Here is a 21,086-nt window from a genome sequence, read left to right as displayed (position 1 = left end):
CTTCGCAAAAAGGTATTAAATTAAAAAACAACAAAACTGATTTCAAGGTTTTTAAAAAGTCATCCCCCGAGGTGGTGAAAAAGGGGTTGTAAGTTTGTACGGAGATCAAATATTTTTGAGAGTACGGGACTTGAATATTTGTATAAAGCCATATTATTAGAAATCAAGGAAAGTAATTTTAGCGTTTTTAAAAATTCATCCCTTAAAAGGGTTAAAAAGGGGATGAAAGGTTGTATGGGGTTCAAGTTTTATTTTAAGCTAGGAATTTGAAACTTTGTATAAATGTATTATATAAAAAAATAAGAAAACTAATTTCAGCGTTTTCGAAAATTTATCCCCCAAGGTGGTGAAAAAGGGGTTGAAAGATTGTATGGAGATCAAATATTTTTGTGATTGTGTGACTTTAAACTTTGTATATGGGTATATTATTATAAGACAGGAAAAGTAATTTCAGCGTTTTTGAAAATTCATCCCCTAACAGGGTTAAAAAGGGGTTGAAAGTTTGAATCCATTACAATGCTTTGAAACTTTTTAGAAAGGCATAATAGCCGATTACAAAAAAAGTAATTGCGACGTTTTAGGAAATTCAACCCCTAAAGGGGAAAAAACGGGGATGAAACTTTATCCTGGGGTGCAAATTTTATTTTAAGCTAGGACCTTGATACTTCGTAAAAAGGTATTAAATTAAAAAACAAGAAAACTAATTTCAGCGTTTTTAAAAATTCATCCCCCAAGGTGGTAAAAAAGGGGTTGAAAATTTGTACGGAGATCAAATATTTTTGAGAGTGCGGGACTTGAATCTTTGTATTTGGGGATATTATTAGAAGACAGGAAAAGTTATTTCAGCGTTTTGTAAAATTCATCCCCTAACAGGGTTAAAAAGGGGTAGAAAGTTTGTATGGAGTTCAAATTTTATTTTAAGCTAGGAACTTGAAACTTCGTAAAAATATATGTTATTAAAATACAAGAAAACTAATTTCAGCGTTTTTGAATATTCATCCCCTAAGGTGGTGAAAAATGGCTTGAAAATTTGTATGGATATCAAACATTTTACCGAACGCGGGACTTGATTCTTTGTATTTCGGGATATTATTAAAATACAGGAAAAGTAATTTCTGCGTTTTGTAAAATTCATCCCCTAACAGGGTTAAAAGGGGTTGAAAGTTTGAATCCATTACAAATGCTTTGAAACTTCTTAGAAACGCATAATAGCCGATTACAAAAAAAAAAAATTGCAACGTTTTTGGAAATTCAACCCCTGAGGGGGTTAAAAAGGGGATGAAAGTTCGTCTTAGGGTGCAAATATTATTTTAAGCTAGGATTTTGATACTTCGTAAAAAGGAATTAAATTAAAAAACAAGAAAACTAATTTCAGCGTTTTTAAAATTCCCCCAAGGTGGTAAAAAAGGGGTTGAAAATTTGATGAAACTTTGCCTTGGGGTGCAAATTTTATTTTAATCTAGGACCTTGAAACTTCGCTAAATGGTATTAAATTAAAAAACAACAAAACTAATTTCAGCGTTTTTAAAAATTCATCCCCCGAGGTGGTGAAAAAGGGGTTGAAAGTTTGTACGGAGATCAAATATTTTTGAGAGTGCGGGACTTGAATCTTTGTATAAAGCCATATTATTAGAACCCAAGAAAAGTAATTTCAGCGTTTTTAAAAATTCATCCCTTAAAAGGGTTAAAAAGGGGTTGAAAGATTGTGTAGGGTTTAAATTTTATAAAATAAAATTTGTAACCTAGCTACGAATTTGTAACTTTGTAAAAAGTTACTTCATTAAAAGAGAAGAAAACTAATGTCAGCGTTTTGTCAAAATTCAACATTTAAGGTGGTGAAAAAGGGGTTGAAAATTTGTATGGAGGTCAACATTTTTTTTAATGCGGGACTTGAATCTTTGTATAATGACATAATTATTATTAGAATACGAGAAAAGTGATTTCATCGTTTTTAAAAATTCATCCCCTATAAGGGTCCAAAAGGGGTTGAAAGTTTGTATAGGGTTCAAATTTTATTTAAAGCTAGGAACTTGAAACTTCGTAAAAAGGTATTTTATTAAAAAAACAAGAAAACCTATTCAGCGTTTTTAAAAATTCATCCCCCGAGGAGGTTAAAATGGGGTTCATCCTGGTAGAATGTTCGCGATCCCAGGACGCCTCCCCAAACGGCATATTGTGGGAAACGCCGGTGTGGGTTTAGTGGGTAGGCTCCTTCCCTTTTTTCATAACTGAAAAGAGCTGGGAGGCGAGTCCCATATACCCCCCATTATGGGCCCACGTCGGGGCCAGGGGGACGATGCGTAACAGCATTCTCACATTGACAAAAAAAAAGGTTAAAATGGGGTTGAAAGTTTGTATGGAGATCAATTATTTTTGAGAGTGCGGGACTTAAATCTTTGTATAAAGCCATATTATTAGAACACAAGAAAACTAATTTCAGCGTTTTTTAAAATTCATCCCATAACAGGGTTAAAAAGGGGTTGAAAGTTTGTATAGGTTATAATTTTGTTTAAAGCTAGGAACTTGAAGCTTCATAAAAGGTAACAGAAAAGAAAACTAATTTCAGAGTCTTTGATAATTCATCCCCCAAGGTGGTGAAAAGGGGGTTGAAAATTTGTATGGAACCCAAATATTTATTTGAGTGCGGGACTTGAATCGTTGTATAAATGCATATTATGTATTAGAATACAAGAAAAGTAATTTCAGCGTTTTTAAAAATTCATCCCCTAAAGGTTAAGAGTTGGACTTAAACAGGGGTTGAGAGTTGGTAGAGGGTTCAAATTTTATTTAAAGCTAGGAACTTCAAACTTCGTAAATAGGTAGTTAGGTAGTAGGTTTTATTGAATAGTGGACTTGAAAATCTTTTAGGGGTTGAGTGAGATTATATCGAGAACAATTTTATTTAGTTAGGGGCTTGAAACTTCGTAGCCAGGTTGTGAAAGACAAATCTCATGCGTTGTATAATAATTAACAAATGATTAACTGTCCCTACTGCTATCTTTTGCTGCATAATGTTCTAAGCTAATGTAGAATTTATAACCACCAATATACAAATCCACGCGTACGAAGTCGCGGGCAACAGCTAGTAACATCTATATTTCAAAAATTGAAAGAGTTCAAAAAAAGTTCATTCGTTTTGTAAGATTCAAATTCAAAATTCGAAAACAAACTTATATTCAGCACTGTGCCAAACTTCATCTGCTAACTGTCTACATCCGGCGTAATATATCTGACGTAATTTATATTATGAAAAATGCTCAGAACCATGTAGACTGTCCTGATCTATTAGCGAACATAACGTTCTCAGTCCCCTCACGCATATCCTCTCGCACCAAAAAAACGTTCCATATTCCCTTCGTTCATAGCAAATACAGAAAAAACTCCTGTCTTCTAAGAGCTGCTAGGTCTTTCAAGCATCTTTGTAAACATCATAATCTCATCGATCTGTTCTGTGATAGCTTTAGTTCTATACGCAAACTAATGAGTCAAGACATCTTTCACTGTTAACTCGTATGTATTCTATCCTGTTTTTTTTTTCTTTCTTCTCGTTCACTTAACCCTTTCTACCTGTCAAGCAAGACAAGCAAAATATAACTGTAAGTAAAGTACCTAAGTATTAGTAGATTTGTAATTTTGCGCGGCATGTACTCTACGCAGCTTCTACCTGTGGAAACTTGTAATTGGCTCACTGTTTCTATGTTATTACCTAACTTGTTACTCTAGCTGTAAGTTTTCCTAACTAATAAAATAATAATAAAATAAATAAACCAAGATTTTTATTTTTGCATGAATGAAATAGATTGCATTATATGAATGAAATAGGTATTGCAGAGAATATTATCTAAGTCATTTCGTATACAAAAGTGAACTGAGTCTCCGTATACATTACTTACAATATGTACGGGCATACGCCAGCCAGAAACCTGTATATATAGTCATGTATTTTTGGTAACATTACAGGTAAACCAGGACAACCAGGTGATATTGATGAAACCGACATGGAAAAGAAAAACAGGATAATCAAATCAGAAACTGAGGAAGACGACGAGGAGGCCGCGGAGAAAAGGGAGAGACGCATCAAGAAACAAAAGGAGATAGATGAAGAGGAAGATTATGAGGATTACGAGGACAGCAATGGTGAACGTCACAAAAGACGCCGCCCTGACAAGCAACACAAACCAGCTCAACCGGCTAAACCTGCGCAGCCAACGCAACCAAGCCAACCAGCTCCACCTAGCCAGCCAGGTAGGTCGGGTCAACCAGGACGAACAGGTCAACCAGAAAAATCTGTTGACACTGATGAAACTGACATCGAAAAGAAAAGGAAGATAATCAAATCAGAAACTGAGGAAGTCGATGAGACCGAGGAAGAAACGGAGAGACGCTTCAAGAAACAAAAGGAAATAGAAGAAGAGGAAGATTATGAGGATTACGAGGACAGCAATGGTGAACGTCACAAAAGACGCCGCCCTGAAGCTGACCAACCAGGCAGCACCCCACAACGACCAAGCAAGCCTGATCAACCAAGCAGGCCTGAACAACCAAGCACGCCTGAACAACCAAGCACGCCTGAACAACCAGGCAGCACCCCACAACCAGGAGGTCCAGGCACTCCAAGCCAACCAGTGCAACCTGGGCAATCTGGACAACCAGGACAATCTGGACAACCAGGTGAGTCTAAGTGTAAAAGCTTATCTTTTTTAACCAAGTTTTTTATTTTTGCATAAATGACTGAGATTGAGTTACCTTTTACCTACTTATTGCAGAGAATATTACCTAAGTAATTTTGTATACAAAAGTGAACTGAGACTCCGTATACATTACTTACAATGTGTACGGACATACGTAAGACAGAAGCCTGTATATATCTAGTCATGTATTTTTGGCAACATTACAGGTCAACCAGGACAACCAGGTGATATTGATGAAACCGACATCGAAAAGAAAAAGAGGATAATCAAATCAGAAACTGAGGAAGATGACGAGGAGACCGAGGAGAAAAGGGAGAGACGCATCAAGAAACAAAAGGAGATAGATGAAGAGGAAGATAATGAGGATTACGAGGACAGTAATGGTGAACGTCACAAAAGACGCCGCCCTGGCAAGCCAGGCAAACCAGCGCAACCTGCTCAACCGGTTCAACCGGCTAAACCCGTGCAGCCAACACAACCAAGCCAACCAGCTCAACCTAGCCAGCCAGGACAACCAGGTCAACCTCACAAACCAAGCAAGCCTGAACAACCAGGCAGCACGCCACAACAACCAGCTCAACCTAGCCAGCCACGACAACCAGGTCAACCTCACCAACCAAGCAAGCCTGAACAACCAGGCAGCACGCCACAACAACCAGCTCAACCTAGCCAGCCAGGGCAACCAGGTCAACCTCACCAACCAAGCAAGCCTGAACAACCAGGCAGCACGCCACAACAACCAGCTCAACCTAGCCAACCAGGGCAACCAGGTCAACCAAGCACGCCTGAACAACCAGGCAACACCCCACAACCAGGAGGTCCAGGCACTCCAAGCCAACCAGACACTCCAAGCCAACCAGTGCAACCTGGGCAATCTGGACAACCGGGACAATCTGGACAACCAGGTGAGTCTAAGTGTAAAAGCTTCTATACAGGGTACATCATATCAAATAGTTTAGTAATAGGAGTTATAGAAAAATAATCCTTTTTAACCATGTTTTTTATTTTCGCATAAATGACTGAGATTGAGTTACCTTTTACCTACTTATTGCAGAGAATATTACCTAAGTCATTTTGTATACAAAAGTGAACTGAGACTCCGTCCACATTACTTACAATGTGTACGGACATACGTAAGACAGAAGCCTGTATATATCTAGTCATGTATTTTGGGCAACATTACAGGTCAACCAGGACAACCAGGTGATATTGATGAAACCGACATCGAAAAGAAAAAGAGGATAATCAAATCAGAAACTGAGGAATTCGATGAGAGCGAGGAAGAAAGGGAGAGACGCTTCAAGAAACAAAAGGAAATAGAAGAAGAGGAAGATTATGAGGATTACGAGGACAGCAATGGTGAACGTCACAAAAGACGCCGCCCTGAAGCTGACCAACCAGGCAGCACCCCACAACGACCAAGCAAGCCTGATCAACCAAGCAGGCCTGAACAACCAGGCGACTCCCCACAACGACCAAGCAAACCTGATCAACCAAGCAGGCCTGAACAACCAGGCGGCTTCCCACAACGACCAAGCAAGCCTGACCAACCAAGCACGCCTGAACAACCAGGCGGCTCCCCACAACGACCAAGCAAACCTGATCAACCAAGCAGGCCTGAACAACCAGGCGGCTTCCCACAACGTCCAAGCAAGCCTGACCAACCAAGCACGCCTGAACAACCAGGCGGCTCCCCACAACGACCAAGCAAGCCTGACCAACCAAGCAGGCCTGAACAACCAGGCGGCTTCCCACAACGACCAAGAAAGCCTGACCAACCAAGCAGGCCTGAACAACCAGGCGCCTCCCCACAACGACCAAGCAAGCCTGACCAACCAAGCAGGCCTGAACAACCAGGCGGCTTTCCACAACGACCAAGCAAGCCTGACCAACCAAGCAGGCCTGAACAACCAGGCGGCTCCCCACAACGACCAAGCAAGCCTGATCAACCAAGCAAGCCTGAACAACCAGGCGGCTTCCCACAACGACCAAGCAAGCCTCAACAACCAGGCGGCTCCCCACAACGACCAAGCAAGCCTGACCAACCAAGCAGGCCTGAACAACCAGGCGCCTCCCCACAACGACCAAGCAAGCCTGACCAACCAAGCAGGCCTGAACAACCAGGCGGCTTCCCACAACGACCAAGCAAGCCTGACCAACCAAGCAGGCCTGAACAACCAGGCGGCTTCCCACAACGACCAAGCAAGCCTGACCAACCAAGCAGGCCTGAACAACCAGGCGGCTTCCCACAACGACCAAGCAAGCCTCAACAACCAGGCGGCTCCCCACAACGACCAAGCAAGCCTGACCAACCAAGCAGGCCTGAACAACCAGGCGCCTCCCCACAACGACCAAGCAAGCCTGACCAACCAAGCAGGCCTGAACAACCAGGCGGCTTCCCACAACGACCAAGCAAGCCTGACCAACCAAGCAGGCCTGAACAACCAGGCGGCTTCCCACAACGACCAAGCAAGCCTGACCAACCAAGCACGCCTGAACAACCAGGTAGCACGCCACAACGACCAAGCAAGCCTGATCAACCAAGCAAGCCTGAACAACCAGGCGGCTTCCCACAACGACCAAGCAAGCTTGACCAACCAGGCGGCTTCCCACAACGACCAAGCAAGCCTCAACAACCAGGCGGCTCCCCACAACGACCAAGCAAGCCTGACCAATCAAGCAGGCCTGAACAACCAGGCGCCTCCCCACAACGACCAAGCAAGCCTGACCAACCAAGCAGGCCTGAACAACCAGGCGGCTTCCCACAACGACCAAGCAAGCCTGACCAACCAAGCAGGCCTGAACAACCAGGCGGCTTCCCACAACGACCAAGCAAGCCTGACCAACCAAGCAGGCCTGAACAACCAGGCGGCTTCCCACAACGACTAAGCAAGCCTGACCAACCAAGCAGGCCTGAACAACCAGGCGGCTTCCCACAACGACCAAGCAAGCCTGACCAACCAAGCAGGCCTGAACAACCAGACGGCTTCCCACAACGACCAAGCAAGCCTGACCAACCAAGCAGGCCTGAACAACCAGGCGGCTTCCCACAACGACCAAGCAAGCCTGACCAACCAAGCAGGCCTGAACAACCAGGCGGCTCCCCACAACGACCAAGCAAGCCTGACCAACCAAGCAGGCCTGAACAACCAGGCGGCTTCCCACAACGACCAAGCAAGCCTGACCAACCAAGCACGCCTGAACAACCAGGCGGCTTCCCACAACGACCAAGCAAGCCTGACCAACCAAGCACGCCTGAACAACCAGGCGGCTCTCCACAACGACCAAGCAAGCCTGATCAACCAAGCATTCCTGAACAACCAGGCGGCTTCCCACAACGACCAAGCAAGCCTGACCAACCAAGCAGGCCTGAACAACCAGGCGGCTTCCCACAACAACCAAGCAAGCCTGACCAACCAAGCACGCCTGAACAACCAGGCGGCTCCCCACAACGACCAAGCAAGCCTGACCAACCAAGCAGGCCTGAACAACCAGGCGGCTTCCCACAACGACCAAGCAAGCCTGACCAACCAAGCACGCCTGAACAACCAGGCGGCTTCCCACAACGACCAAGCAAGCCTGATCAACCAAGCAAGCTTGACCAACCAAGCGCCTCCCCACAACGACCAAGGAAGCCTGACCAACCAAGCACGCCTGACCAACCAGGCGGCTTCCCACAACGACCAAGCAAGCCTGACCAACCAAGCACTCCTGAACAACCAAGCACGCCTGAACAACCAGGCGGCTTCCCACAACGACCAAGCAAGCCTGACCAACCAAGCAGGCCTGAAGAACCAGGCGGCTCTCCACAACGACCAAGGAAGCCTGAACAACCAAGCACGCCTGAACAACTAGGCGGCTCCCCACAACGACCAAGCAAGCCTGACCAACCAAGCACGCCTGAACAACCGGGCGGCTCTCCACAACGACCAAGGAAGCCTGAACAACCAAGCACGCCTGAACAACCAAGCACGCCTGAACAACCAGGCGGCTCCCCACAACGACCAAGGAAGCCTGATCAACCAAGCAAGCCTGACCAACCAAGCAGGCCTGAACAACCAGGCGCCTCCCCACAACGACCAAGCAAGCCTGACCAACCAAGCAGGCCTGAACAACCAGGCGGCTTCCCACAACGACCAAGCAAGCCTGACCAACCAAGCAGGCCTGAACAACCAGGCGGCTTCCCACAACGACCAAGCAAGCCTGACCAACCAAGCAGGCCTGAACAACCAGGCGGCTTCCCACAACGACCAAGCAAGCCTCAACAACCAGGCGGCTCCCCACAACGACCAAGCAAGCCTGACCAACCAAGCAGGCCTGAACAACCAGGCGCCTCCCCACAACGACCAAGCAAGCCTGACCAACCAAGCAGGCCTGAACAACCAGGCGGCTTCCCACAACGACCAAGCAAGCCTGACCAACCAAGCAGGCCTGAACAACCAGGCGGCTTCCCACAACGACCAAGCAAGCCTGACCAACCAAGCACGCCTGAACAACCAGGTAGCACGCCACAACGACCAAGCAAGCCTGATCAACCAAGCAAGCCTGAACAACCAGGCGGCTTCCCACAACGACCAAGCAAGCTTGACCAACCAGGCGGCTTCCCACAACGACCAAGCAAGCCTCAACAACCAGGCGGCTCCCCACAACGACCAAGCAAGCCTGACCAATCAAGCAGGCCTGAACAACCAGGCGCCTCCCCACAACGACCAAGCAAGCCTGACCAACCAAGCAGGCCTGAACAACCAGGCGGCTTCCCACAACGACCAAGCAAGCCTGACCAACCAAGCAGGCCTGAACAACCAGGCGGCTTCCCACAACGACCAAGCAAGCCTGACCAACCAAGCAGGCCTGAACAACCAGGCGGCTTCCCACAACGACTAAGCAAGCCTGACCAACCAAGCAGGCCTGAACAACCAGGCGGCTTCCCACAACGACCAAGCAAGCCTGACCAACCAAGCAGGCCTGAACAACCAGACGGCTTCCCACAACGACCAAGCAAGCCTGACCAACCAAGCAGGCCTGAACAACCAGGCGGCTTCCCACAACGACCAAGCAAGCCTGACCAACCAAGCAGGCCTGAACAACCAGGCGGCTCCCCACAACGACCAAGCAAGCCTGACCAACCAAGCAGGCCTGAACAACCAGGCGGCTTCCCACAACGACCAAGCAAGCCTGACCAACCAAGCACGCCTGAACAACCAGGCGGCTTCCCACAACGACCAAGCAAGCCTGACCAACCAAGCACGCCTGAACAACCAGGCGGCTCTCCACAACGACCAAGCAAGCCTGATCAACCAAGCATTCCTGAACAACCAGGCGGCTTCCCACAACGACCAAGCAAGCCTGACCAACCAAGCAGGCCTGAACAACCAGGCGGCTTCCCACAACAACCAAGCAAGCCTGACCAACCAAGCACGCCTGAACAACCAGGCGGCTCCCCACAACGACCAAGCAAGCCTGACCAACCAAGCAGGCCTGAACAACCAGGCGGCTTCCCACAACGACCAAGCAAGCCTGACCAACCAAGCACGCCTGAACAACCAGGCGGCTTCCCACAACGACCAAGCAAGCCTGATCAACCAAGCAAGCTTGACCAACCAAGCGCCTCCCCACAACGACCAAGGAAGCCTGACCAACCAAGCACGCCTGACCAACCAGGCGGCTTCCCACAACGACCAAGCAAGCCTGACCAACCAAGCACTCCTGAACAACCAAGCACGCCTGAACAACCAGGCGGCTTCCCACAACGACCAAGCAAGCCTGACCAACCAAGCAGGCCTGAAGAACCAGGCGGCTCTCCACAACGACCAAGGAAGCCTGAACAACCAAGCACGCCTGAACAACTAGGCGGCTCCCCACAACGACCAAGCAAGCCTGACCAACCAAGCACGCCTGAACAACCGGGCGGCTCTCCACAACGACCAAGGAAGCCTGAACAACCAAGCACGCCTGAACAACCAAGCACGCCTGAACAACCAGGCGGCTCCCCACAACGACCAAGGAAGCCTGATCAACCAAGCAAGCCTGACCAACCAAGCAGGCCTGAACAACCAGGCGGCTTCCCACAACGACCAAGCAAGCCTGACCAACCAAGCAGGCCTGAACAACCAGGCGGCTTCCCACAACGACCAAGCAAGCCTGGCCAACCAAGCAGGCCTGAACAACCAGGCGGCTCCCCACAACGACCAAGCAAGCCTGACCAACCAAGCAGGTCTGAACAACTAGGCGGCTTCCCACAACGACCAAGCAAGCCTGACCAACCAAGCAGGCCTGAACAACCAGGCGGCTCCCCACAACGACCAAGCAAGCCTGACCAACCAGGTAGTAATAATAATCTTTTTTTAACAGGTTTTTTTATTTTCGCATAAATGACTCAAGAGATTGAGTTACATTTTACTTATTGCAGAGAATAAGTATTATCTAAGTCATTTCGTATACAAAAGTGAACTGAGACTGCGTATATCAATCAATCAAACAAACTTTTATTGATTCGTGCGGAATTTTTTTTATCTCTATTCCCAAGCTAAAGACCTTTGTAAAGGAAACCATAACTTGAGGCCAAGGAACAAACTGGTGCCAATTGGAATAGCCAAACTCAAAATGATCTCGAACGGACCACATTCCATCAATTCCATGTCAATGAAAGTCTACAACCACTTACCTAGTCATATAGTAGCTGAAGAGAAATACAATAGTTTTGTTACAAAACTAAAAAAATATTTAATATCTAAACCTTTTTACACTCTTTGAAGAATATATGAACGTCGGATCGGAAAATATGTATTAGTTTTAAGTGTAAATTTAACATTTTTTTTCCCTCTGTTAAGTTATATTTTAAGATTTGTCACGCCCTAGCAGGGTCCATGCTGTACTTTATAATGTTATTATTATAATATGTAAGCACCTTGTAATACCATGGTTGGCATTCAATAAATGAAATGAAATGAAATGAAATTGATAAAATAGAAGTATTTTACATGTCAACACATTATTTCTATTACAACACATATTATTATTTTATACATGAAAACAGAATATCATTATTATTTTAGGTAAAATTATTTCAACTTACATATAATAATACTTTAATACTTTTATTTTAATGCAAATTAATCTATTTATTTATCATTATCAATATCTATTTAATCTTCTATAAAAATTCGACCTATGCCGCTGTGGCCCTGTGGCCGAATGGCACAGGCACCTGCCGCGATAGCAGTGGACGCTGGCTCGATTCCAGCCTGGGGCACTGGAGGACTTGGTCACATTTTATTGATAATTAGCTTAAGATAATATTTATGTTAACGCTTCATAAGTGCTTGTTGCTAGGCCTACATGAATAAAGTATATTTTGAGTTTGAGTTTCAGTTTTCTTAGTATATGACATTTATTTAAAGGGTACATCATATCAAATAGATTAGTAATGGGAGTTATAGAATAATAATCTTTTTTAACAAAGTTTTTTATTTTCACAATAAATGACTCGACAGATTGAGTTACCTTTTACTTATTGCAGAGAATATTATCGAAGTAATTTCGTATATAAAAGTGAACTGAGACTCCGTATACATTACTTACCATGCGTACGGATATACGCCTGACATAAACCTGTCTATTTGTATAGTCATGATTTTTGGTAACATTACAGGTAAACCAGGACAACCAGGTGATATTGATGAAATCCACATCAAATCAGAAACTGAGGAAGACGACGAGGAGACCGAGGAGAAAAGGGAGAGACGCATCAAGAAACAGATAGATGAAGAGGAAGATAATGAGGATTACGAGGAGAGCAATGGTGAACGTCACAAAAAACGCCGCCCTGACGCTGACCAACCAGGCGGCTTTCCACAACGACCAAGCAAGCCTGACCAACCAAGCAAGCCTGACCAACAAGGCGGCTCCCCACAACGACCAAACAAGCCTGAACAACCAAGCAAGCCTGAACAAACAGGCGGCTCTCCACAACGACCAAGGAAGCCTGACCAACCAAGCAAGCCTGACCAACCAAGCACGCCTGACCAACCAAGCACGCCTGAACAACCAGGCGGCTCTCCACAACGACCAAGGAAGCCTGAACAACCAAGCACGCCTGAACAACTAGGCGGCTCCCCACAACAACCAAGCAAGCCTGACCAACCAAGCAAGCCTGACCAACCAAGCACGCCTGAACAACCAGGTGGCTCTCCACAACGACCAAGGAAGCCTGAACAACCAAGCACGCCTGAACAACCAAGCACGCCTGAACAACCAGGTGGCTCCCCACAACGACCAAGGAAGCCTGATCAACCAAGCAAGCCTGACCAACCAAGCAGGCCTGAACAACCAGGTGGCTTCCCACAACGACCAAGCAAGCCTGACCAACCAAGCAGGCCTGAACAACCAGGCGGCTTCCCACAACGACCAAGCAAGCCTGACCAACCAAGCAGGCCTGAACAACCAGGCGGCTTCCCACAACGACCAAGCAAGCCTGACCAACCAAGCAGGCCTGAACAACCAGGCGGCTCCCCACAACGACCAAGCAAGCCTGACCAACCAAGCAGGCCTGAACAATCAGGCGGCTTCCCACAACGACCAAGCAAGCCTGACCAACCAGGTAGTAATAATAATCTTTTTTTAACAGGTTTTTTTATTTTCGCATAAATGACTCAAGAGATTGAGTTACATTTTACTTATTGCAGAGAATAAGTATTATCTAAGTCATTTCGTATACAAAAGTGAACTGAGACTGCGTATGTCAATGAAAGTCTACAACCACTTTTTTTTTTTTTTTTTTTATTTAATTAATAAAGTACAGTGATATTCTTAACTATAATCATAGCCCCGCAAAACTCAACAATGAGTTTGACTGTGGGGTCATCAGTCTCTGGTTAATATGTAACTTAATGTAACTTAAAGTAGGTAAATTAATTACTACAATGTGTCATGGTAATGTTTTTTTAACATAGATTTAAATTTGGACTTCTTGTTTTCGCGTCTTATAGCTTCAGGCAAACTATTGAGTAAGTATGGAATTTAATATGGAATACTTATCTAGTCATATAGTAGCTGAAGAGAAATACAATACTTTTGTTACAAAACTAAAAAAATATTTAATATCTAAAGCTTTTTACACTCTCGAAGAATATATGAACGTCGGATCGGAAAATATGTATTAGTTTTAAGTGTAAATTTAACATTTTTTTTCCCTATGTTAAGTTATATTTTAAGATTTGTCACGCCCTAGCAGGGTCCATGCTGTACTTTATAATGTTATTATTATAATATGTAAGCACCTTGTAATACCATGGTTAGCATTCAATAAATGAAATGAAATGAAATGAAATTGATAAAATAGAAGTATTTTACATGTCAACACATTATTTCTATTACAACACATATTATTATTTTATACATGAAAACATTACTTCCACAGAATATCATTATTATTTTAGGTAAAATTATTTCAACTTACATAGAGTAAGACCAAAGAAAGTCTGCAGCGCTAGATTAAAAGTAGTTTTTAAAAATCAGTATGCGACAACACCAAAGAAAATGGATTAAATAGTCTTGATACTTGTGAAATTTCTACCATATTTACCGTCTATGAAAAAATTAAGCTGTGCATACAGCTTAATTTTTATGGTAAAATAAATTTTATTCCAACAATAGATGTCACTATGTAGACATATACTAATATTGATAAATAATATTGGGAGAATGTGACATTTGGCTTCATCAAAATTAATAAGCTTTTGTAATATCCGCGACGGCGCGGCGGTAAATAGGTACAGAGGGCCTACCGCGAACACCGAAGTTCTCAATATGCGGGCATCTTTCTCTTTTACTCCCATTAAGGCGTAATTAGATTGACAGAGAAATTGCCCGCAATTTGCAAACTAAAGTTTTCGGAAAAACGAAATAAACCATTGTTAAAAATAAATTTTAGCTTTAACTAGTAGGTACCCATGCCGTGAGCATAAGCATGGAGGTTGTGGGTTCGAGCTCGAAACCCGGCTAGTACCAATGAGTTTCTCGAAATGTTAGAGGAAGTTCATAAGTATGCCTATACCTATTAGGTGTGTTCAATTTGCTGTGAAACCTTAGTCTAAACCAATATTATATTATCTAAGTAGGTACATATGGTGAAGTATTAAGATGTTTCATTCCACTTACCCGTCATCAACTCCAAATTTTGTAAACATTGTCGTTTTTCAGCTTGAATCGCCTCGTGCTGACTTTTTACAAGTGTTAAATTATTCGTCATGCGGAAAAGTAACTCCCGCACGCCGGTTTTGTAAGGTTTCACCATGTTTATTCCGTTCATCACAAAACACAACGAATATTTAAACGATTTTGACAAACACATACCATAGTGCATGACGTTTACTGACTGGTAAAAACATTGCCATATGTAGTTTTTTAATTCGCTGTCAAATTATTGCGCTGCAGACTTTCTTTGGTTTGACTCTATCATAATACTTTAATACTTTTATTTTAATGCAAATTAATCTATTTATTTATCATTATCAATATCTATTTAATCTTCTATAAAAATTCGACCTATGCCGCTGTGGCCCTGTGGCCGAATGGCACAGGCACTTGCCGCGATAGCAGAGGACGCTGGCTCGATTCCAGCCTGGGGCACTGGAGGCCTTGGTCACTTTTTCTTAGTATATGACATTTATTTAAAGGGTACATCATATCAAATAGATTAGTAACGGGAGTTATAGAATAATAATCGTTTTTAACAAAGTTTTTTATTTTCACAATAAATGACTCGACAGATTGAGTTACCTTTTACTTATTGCAGAGAATATTATCTAAGTCATTTCGTATACAAAAGTGAACTGAGACTCCGTATACATTACTTACAATTCGTACGGACATACGCCTGACATAAACCTGTTTATTTATATATAAAGTCATGATTTTTGGTAACATTACAGGTAAACCAGGACAACCAGGTGATATTGATGAAACCGACATCAAAAAAATGAAAAAGAGGACAATCAAATCAGAAACTGAGGAAGACGACGAGGAGACCGAGGAGAAAAGGGAGAGACGCATCAAGAAACAGATAGACGAAGAGGAAGATTATGAGGATTACGAGGACAGCAATGGTGAACGTCACAAAAGACGCCGCCCTGACGCTGACCAACCAGGCAGCTCCCCACAACGACCAAGCAAGCCTGACCAACCAAGCAAGCCTGACCAACCAAGCACGCCTGAACAACCAGGCGGCTCCCCACAACGACCAAGCAAGCCTGACCAACCAAGCAAGCCTGACCAACCAAGCATGCCTGAACAACCAGGCGGCTTCCCACAACGACCACGCAAACCTGATCAACCAAGCACGCCTGAACAACCAGGCGGCTCCCCACAACGACCAAGGAAGCCTGACCAACCAAGCACGCCTGAACAAACAGGCGGCTTCCCACAACGACCAAGCAAGCCTAACCAACCAAGCACGCCTGACCAACCAAGCAAGCCTGACCAACCAAGCACGCCTGAACAACCAGGCGGCTCCCCACAACGACCAAGCAAGCCTGACCAACCAGGCGGCTTCCCACAACGACCAAGCAAGCCTGACCAACCAAGCACGCCTGAACAACCAAGCACGCCTGAACAACCAAGCACGCCTGAACAACCAGGCGGCTTCCCACAACGACCAAGCAAGCCTGATCAACCAAGCAAGCCTGACCAACCAAGCACGCCTGAACAACCAGGCGGCTCCCCACAACGACCAAGCAAGCCTGATCAACCACGCAGGCCTGAACAACCAGGCGGCTTCCCACAACGACCAAGCAAGCCTAACCAACCAAGCAGGCCTGAACAACCAGGCGGCTACCCACAACGACCAAGGAAGCCTGACCAACCAAGCAAGCCTGACCAACCAAGCAGGCCTGAACAACCAGGCGGCTTCCCACAACGACCAAGCAAGCCTGACCAACCAAGCAGGCCTGAACAACCAGGCGGCTACCCACAACGACCAAGGAAGCCTGACCAACCAAGCAAGCCTGACCAACCAAGCAGGCCTGAACAACCAGGCGGCTTCCCACAACGACCAAGCAAGCCTGACCAACCAGGTAGTAATAATAATCTTTTTTTAACAGGTTTTTATTTTCGCATAAATGACTCAACAGATTGAGTTACATTTTACTTATTGCAGAGAATATTATCTAAGTCATTTCGTATACAAAAGAGAACTGAGACTCCGTATACATTACTTACAATGCGTACGGACATACGCCTGCCATAAACCTGTTTATTTATATATAAAGTCATGATTTTTGGTAACATTACAGGTAAACCAGGACAACCAGGTGATATTGATGAAATCGACATCGAAAAAATGAAAAAGAGGATAATCAAATCAGAAACTGAGGAAGACGACGAGGAGACCGAGGAGAAAAGGGAGAGACGCATCAAGAAACAGATAGACGAAGAGGAAGATTATGAGGATTACGAGGACAGCAATGGTGAACGTCACAAAAGACGCCGCCCTGACGCTGACCAACCAGGCAGCTCCCCACAACGACCAAGCAAGCCTGACCAACCCAGCAAGCCTGACCAACAAGGCGGCTCCCCACAACGACCAAGCAAGCCTGAACAACCAAGCAAGCCTGACCAACCAAGCACGCCTGACCAACAAGGCGGCTCCCCACAACGACCAAGCAAGCCTGAACAACCAAGCAAGCCTGACCAACCAAGCACGCCTGAACAACCAGGCGGCTCTCCACAACGACCAAGGAAGCCTGAACAACCAAGCAAGCCTGACCAACCAAGCACGCCTGACCAACAAGGCGGCTCCCCACAACGACCAAGCAAGCCTGAACAACCAAGCAAGCCAGACCAACCAAGCAGGCCTGAACAACCAGGCGGCTTCCCACAACGACCAAGCAAGCCTGACCAACCAGGTAGTAATAATAATCTTTTTTAACAGGTTTTTTATTTTCGCATAAATGACTCAAGAGATTGAGTTACATTTTACTTATTGCAGAGAATATTATCTAAGTTATTTCGTATACAAAAGTGAACTGAGACTGCGTATATCAATTAATCAATCAATCAAACAAACATTTATTGATAAAATAGAAGTATTTTACATGTCAACACATTATTTCTATTACAACACATATTATTATTTTATACATGAAAACATTACTTCCACAGAATATCATTATTATTTTAGGTAAAATTATTTCAACTTACATATCATAATACTTTAATACTTTTATTTTAATGCAAATTAATCTATTTATTTATCATTATCAATATCTATTTAATCTTCTATAAAAATTCGACCTATGCCGCTGTGGCCCTGTGGCCGAATGGCACAGGCACCTGCCGCGATAGCAGAGGACGCTGGCTCGATTCCAGCCTGGGGCACTGGAGGCCTTGGTCACTTTTTCTTAGTATATGACATTTATTTAAAGGGTACATCATATCAAATAGATTAGTAATGGGAGTTATAGAATAATTAAATCTTTTTTAACAAAGTTTTTTATTTTCACAATAAATGACTCGACAGATTGAGATACATTTTACTTATTGCAGAGAATATTATCTAAGTCATTTCGTATACAAAAGTGAACTGAGACTCCGTATAGATAGATAGATAGATAGATAAACCATTTATTAGCTTGCCACAATACACACATTGACAGAAAAAACAGAAACAATATATAACAATATCAAACTAAAACTAAAATCAGGAACAAGATGTATCAATAAATGTGCTGTGTGCGTTGCAGCAAAACAAAAGGGTTCTGGCTCAGTAATACGCTCCACTCTTTCGGGTGAAGCACTGATAATTCTGCTAGAACCCAGATCACGGACAGATTATCGAGTAAAAATTAATAATACAAAAATACAAAAATATTTAGAAACTTGCCTATTAAATAATAAATTAGCTACGGATTGTGTAAAAGTGTGGTGCCTGTTAGTGTATATGTAGTATGATATGGATGGGGGATAGAAAACGGCCTACAATAACATAAAGTATTGTACACATAGGTACAGACTAGATCCGGTAATCTGCAACCAAATACCCGTGCGGAATTCCTATATTTTGTTTATTTAAAAGGTATATTTTAAAATGAAACTTAAACGATTGTTTTGTTTTAAGACATCTTAATGGTGGAGGGATATTATTCCAGCACTTGGTTGCGAGATACCGGAAACAGCCTGTAAAAGCGACAGTTTTGTGTGGGTGTGTTTCTAAAAGACAACGCCTGGTGGATCTAGTACCATGTCGTCTGTGGAATGAAGAAACGTGTATTTTCGAATATAAATATTCCGGTTTTTTGTCGTTCAGGACACTAAACAAAAGACTTGCAAGGTGTAGGTGTCTGCGAGATGTCATATTAAGTATTGAAGCCTTATTTAGATGCGGTGTAATGTGACTCCTAGGCGGGACTGAATAACAAAAACGGTAACAGGCATTCTGAACTCGCTGTATAAGACGACGAGTTTTGTCTTGTAGACGTGGCCCATACACTATGTCCCCGTAATTTAGTTTGGAGAGAACTAGTGATTCGCATAGAGTCTTACGTACTTCCTCACTTAAGAGGTTTCGAATTTGGTATAAGACTTTCAGGCGAAAAAAGCACGACTTGACCAACTCTCTCACATGTTTTTCGAACCGCAACTGGCTGTCGATCACGAGACCTAAGTTCCTAGCCTCCTCCACTCGTTCTATTAATGAACCTCCTATTTTTATCTTTGGATCAAGATCCAAAATTTTTGATCTGTGTGATTTGGAACCTAATACTATGAACTTTGATTTGAGAGGGTTCAGTAATAATCCATTTTTATCAGCCCAAGTAGATATACTTTCCAGATCCGCATTTATGGAAAAGCCGGGTTGAAAAGTACAGTTGTACGTCATCAGCATATAGGTGGTATTTGCAGAAATTAATACTTTTTATTATATCTGCACAGTAAATAATAAATAACAGTGGACCAAGTATAGAGCCCTGGGGGACTCCCCGGGTTAAAGATCTGGCGTCAGAAACCGAAGGAATACCATTTTCGTTTGACAGTTTGACAGACTGCGTTCGCTCGCCAAGATAACTACTAAACCAAGCTAATGACTTTAAGTCTACTCCATAGTAACTCAGTTTTGAGAGTAGCAAGGCAATATTTATGCAGTCAAAAGCGCGCGAAAAATCTAAAAGTACCAAACAGGTACCCTTACCTGAATCCTGTTCAGAAAGAACATTATCAACGACATCAATTAGAGCAGTTATGGTACCCATTCCCTTACGAAAGCCTGATTGCATTTGAGGTAGGATATTTGTGTCCTCTACATACTGGTATAATTGATCGTAAACAGCTTTTTCTAGTATCTTAGATAAGAATGGTAATATGCTTATTGGCCTAAGGTCTTTAAGTTCGTATGCATTATCCACCTTAGGCAATGGAGTAACCAAAGCAGATTTCCAGATAGCTGGCACCTCACCGGTAAGAATTGACCTATTAATAATAGCAGTGATCACAGATAATGTACGGGGTAATGTGAGCACAACCATGTCCCTACAGATAGAGTCAACACCAACTGCATTCGTTGTAACAGATAATATATATTTTCCAACCTGTTGCTCGTCGACAGGTTTAAGACTGAAAATTGAATCCCCAAATCGGTTACATTCAAAGTCCATTATTGTTGATAGCGAAACCCTATCACAGCCAGGAACATTGAGAAAGTGGTCATTGATCATATTAGGATCATTAAAACGATCAGAGAGACCCTGTCGGCTATTAGAGTCATCTAAAACCGTTTTTTTAAGATTTTTCCATAGGGACTTCGAATCCCTACATTGAGAATTTATCTGGGTATTATAATAGGATTGTTTTTCATGAAAAATGCTCTTAACAACAAGTTTTTTAAGTCATTGTAGTATTTTTTACTGCTATCTGTTCTGGACTTCCTATATTTCAAATGAGCCTTATTGCGCTTATCAATCATTACCTTAATAGTATTAGTTATCCAGGGCAAGTTACGATTTTTTCTTATTGTTAATGATTTTATTGGTGCGTGCTTATCATACAACGTTATTAACAATTTATTGAATAAATCTAACATACACTCGACCGAAGGGATATTCAATATAGATTCCCAATGTATAGACTGCAAATCCCTATCAAATTCTGCAATATTAATATCTTTTATTGGCCTATACGTAATTAATTTCGGGATTGTTTTGGGTTTTTTAATTGGCACGGTGGCTGTTACCATACAGTGGCCGAGAGAACCCGTTATGTTTGAGACCCACAATTCGCTGACAGGAGCATTTGTACATACCACGTCAATAAGAGTCTCATTGTCAACTGAGTAGTGCGTAGGTTCTGTCACCACTTGTTTCATACCGAGATAATCGAGAAAGCTTGTGAATTTTGCTACATTAC

At 43.5% G+C, this 21,086-nt stretch overlaps 1 protein-coding gene across 1 annotated transcript; it reads left to right on the top strand.

Moving 5' to 3' along the window:
• Positions 1-5,035: 5,035 nt before the first annotated feature.
• On the top strand, positions 5,036-20,452 carry LOC134660066 (sporozoite surface protein 2-like). Its single transcript, XM_063515765.1, has 7 exons — positions 5,036-5,627; positions 5,877-6,050; positions 12,343-12,687; positions 12,742-12,948; positions 15,623-15,796; positions 16,982-17,155; positions 20,367-20,452. Exons 1-7 carry the CDS (start codon positions 5,036-5,038, stop codon positions 20,450-20,452), a joined length of 1,752 nt encoding a protein of 583 aa, XP_063371835.1.
• Positions 20,453-21,086: the final 634 nt, after the last annotated feature.

Source organism: Cydia amplana, chromosome 26 (assembly GCF_948474715.1).
Source record: "Cydia amplana chromosome 26, ilCydAmpl1.1, whole genome shotgun sequence".
Lineage (NCBI taxonomy): Eukaryota > Metazoa > Arthropoda > Insecta > Lepidoptera > Tortricidae > Cydia > Cydia amplana.
The sequence above is the reverse complement of the archived record's forward strand: the minus strand, read 5'-3'. Positions and strand labels throughout refer to the sequence as shown.

Coding starts and splice junctions, on each gene's coding strand:
- LOC134660066 (XM_063515765.1), top strand. CDS start 5,036: ATGAAGAGGAAGATAATGAGGATTACGAGGACAGTAATGGTGAACGTC. Junction 5,628..5,876: donor TGTAAAAGCTTCTATACAGG/GTACATCATATC, acceptor GCAACATTACAG/GTCAACCAGGACAACCAGGT. Junction 6,051..12,342: donor GGATTACGAGGACAGCAATG/GTGAACGTCACA, acceptor GTAACATTACAG/GTAAACCAGGACAACCAGGT.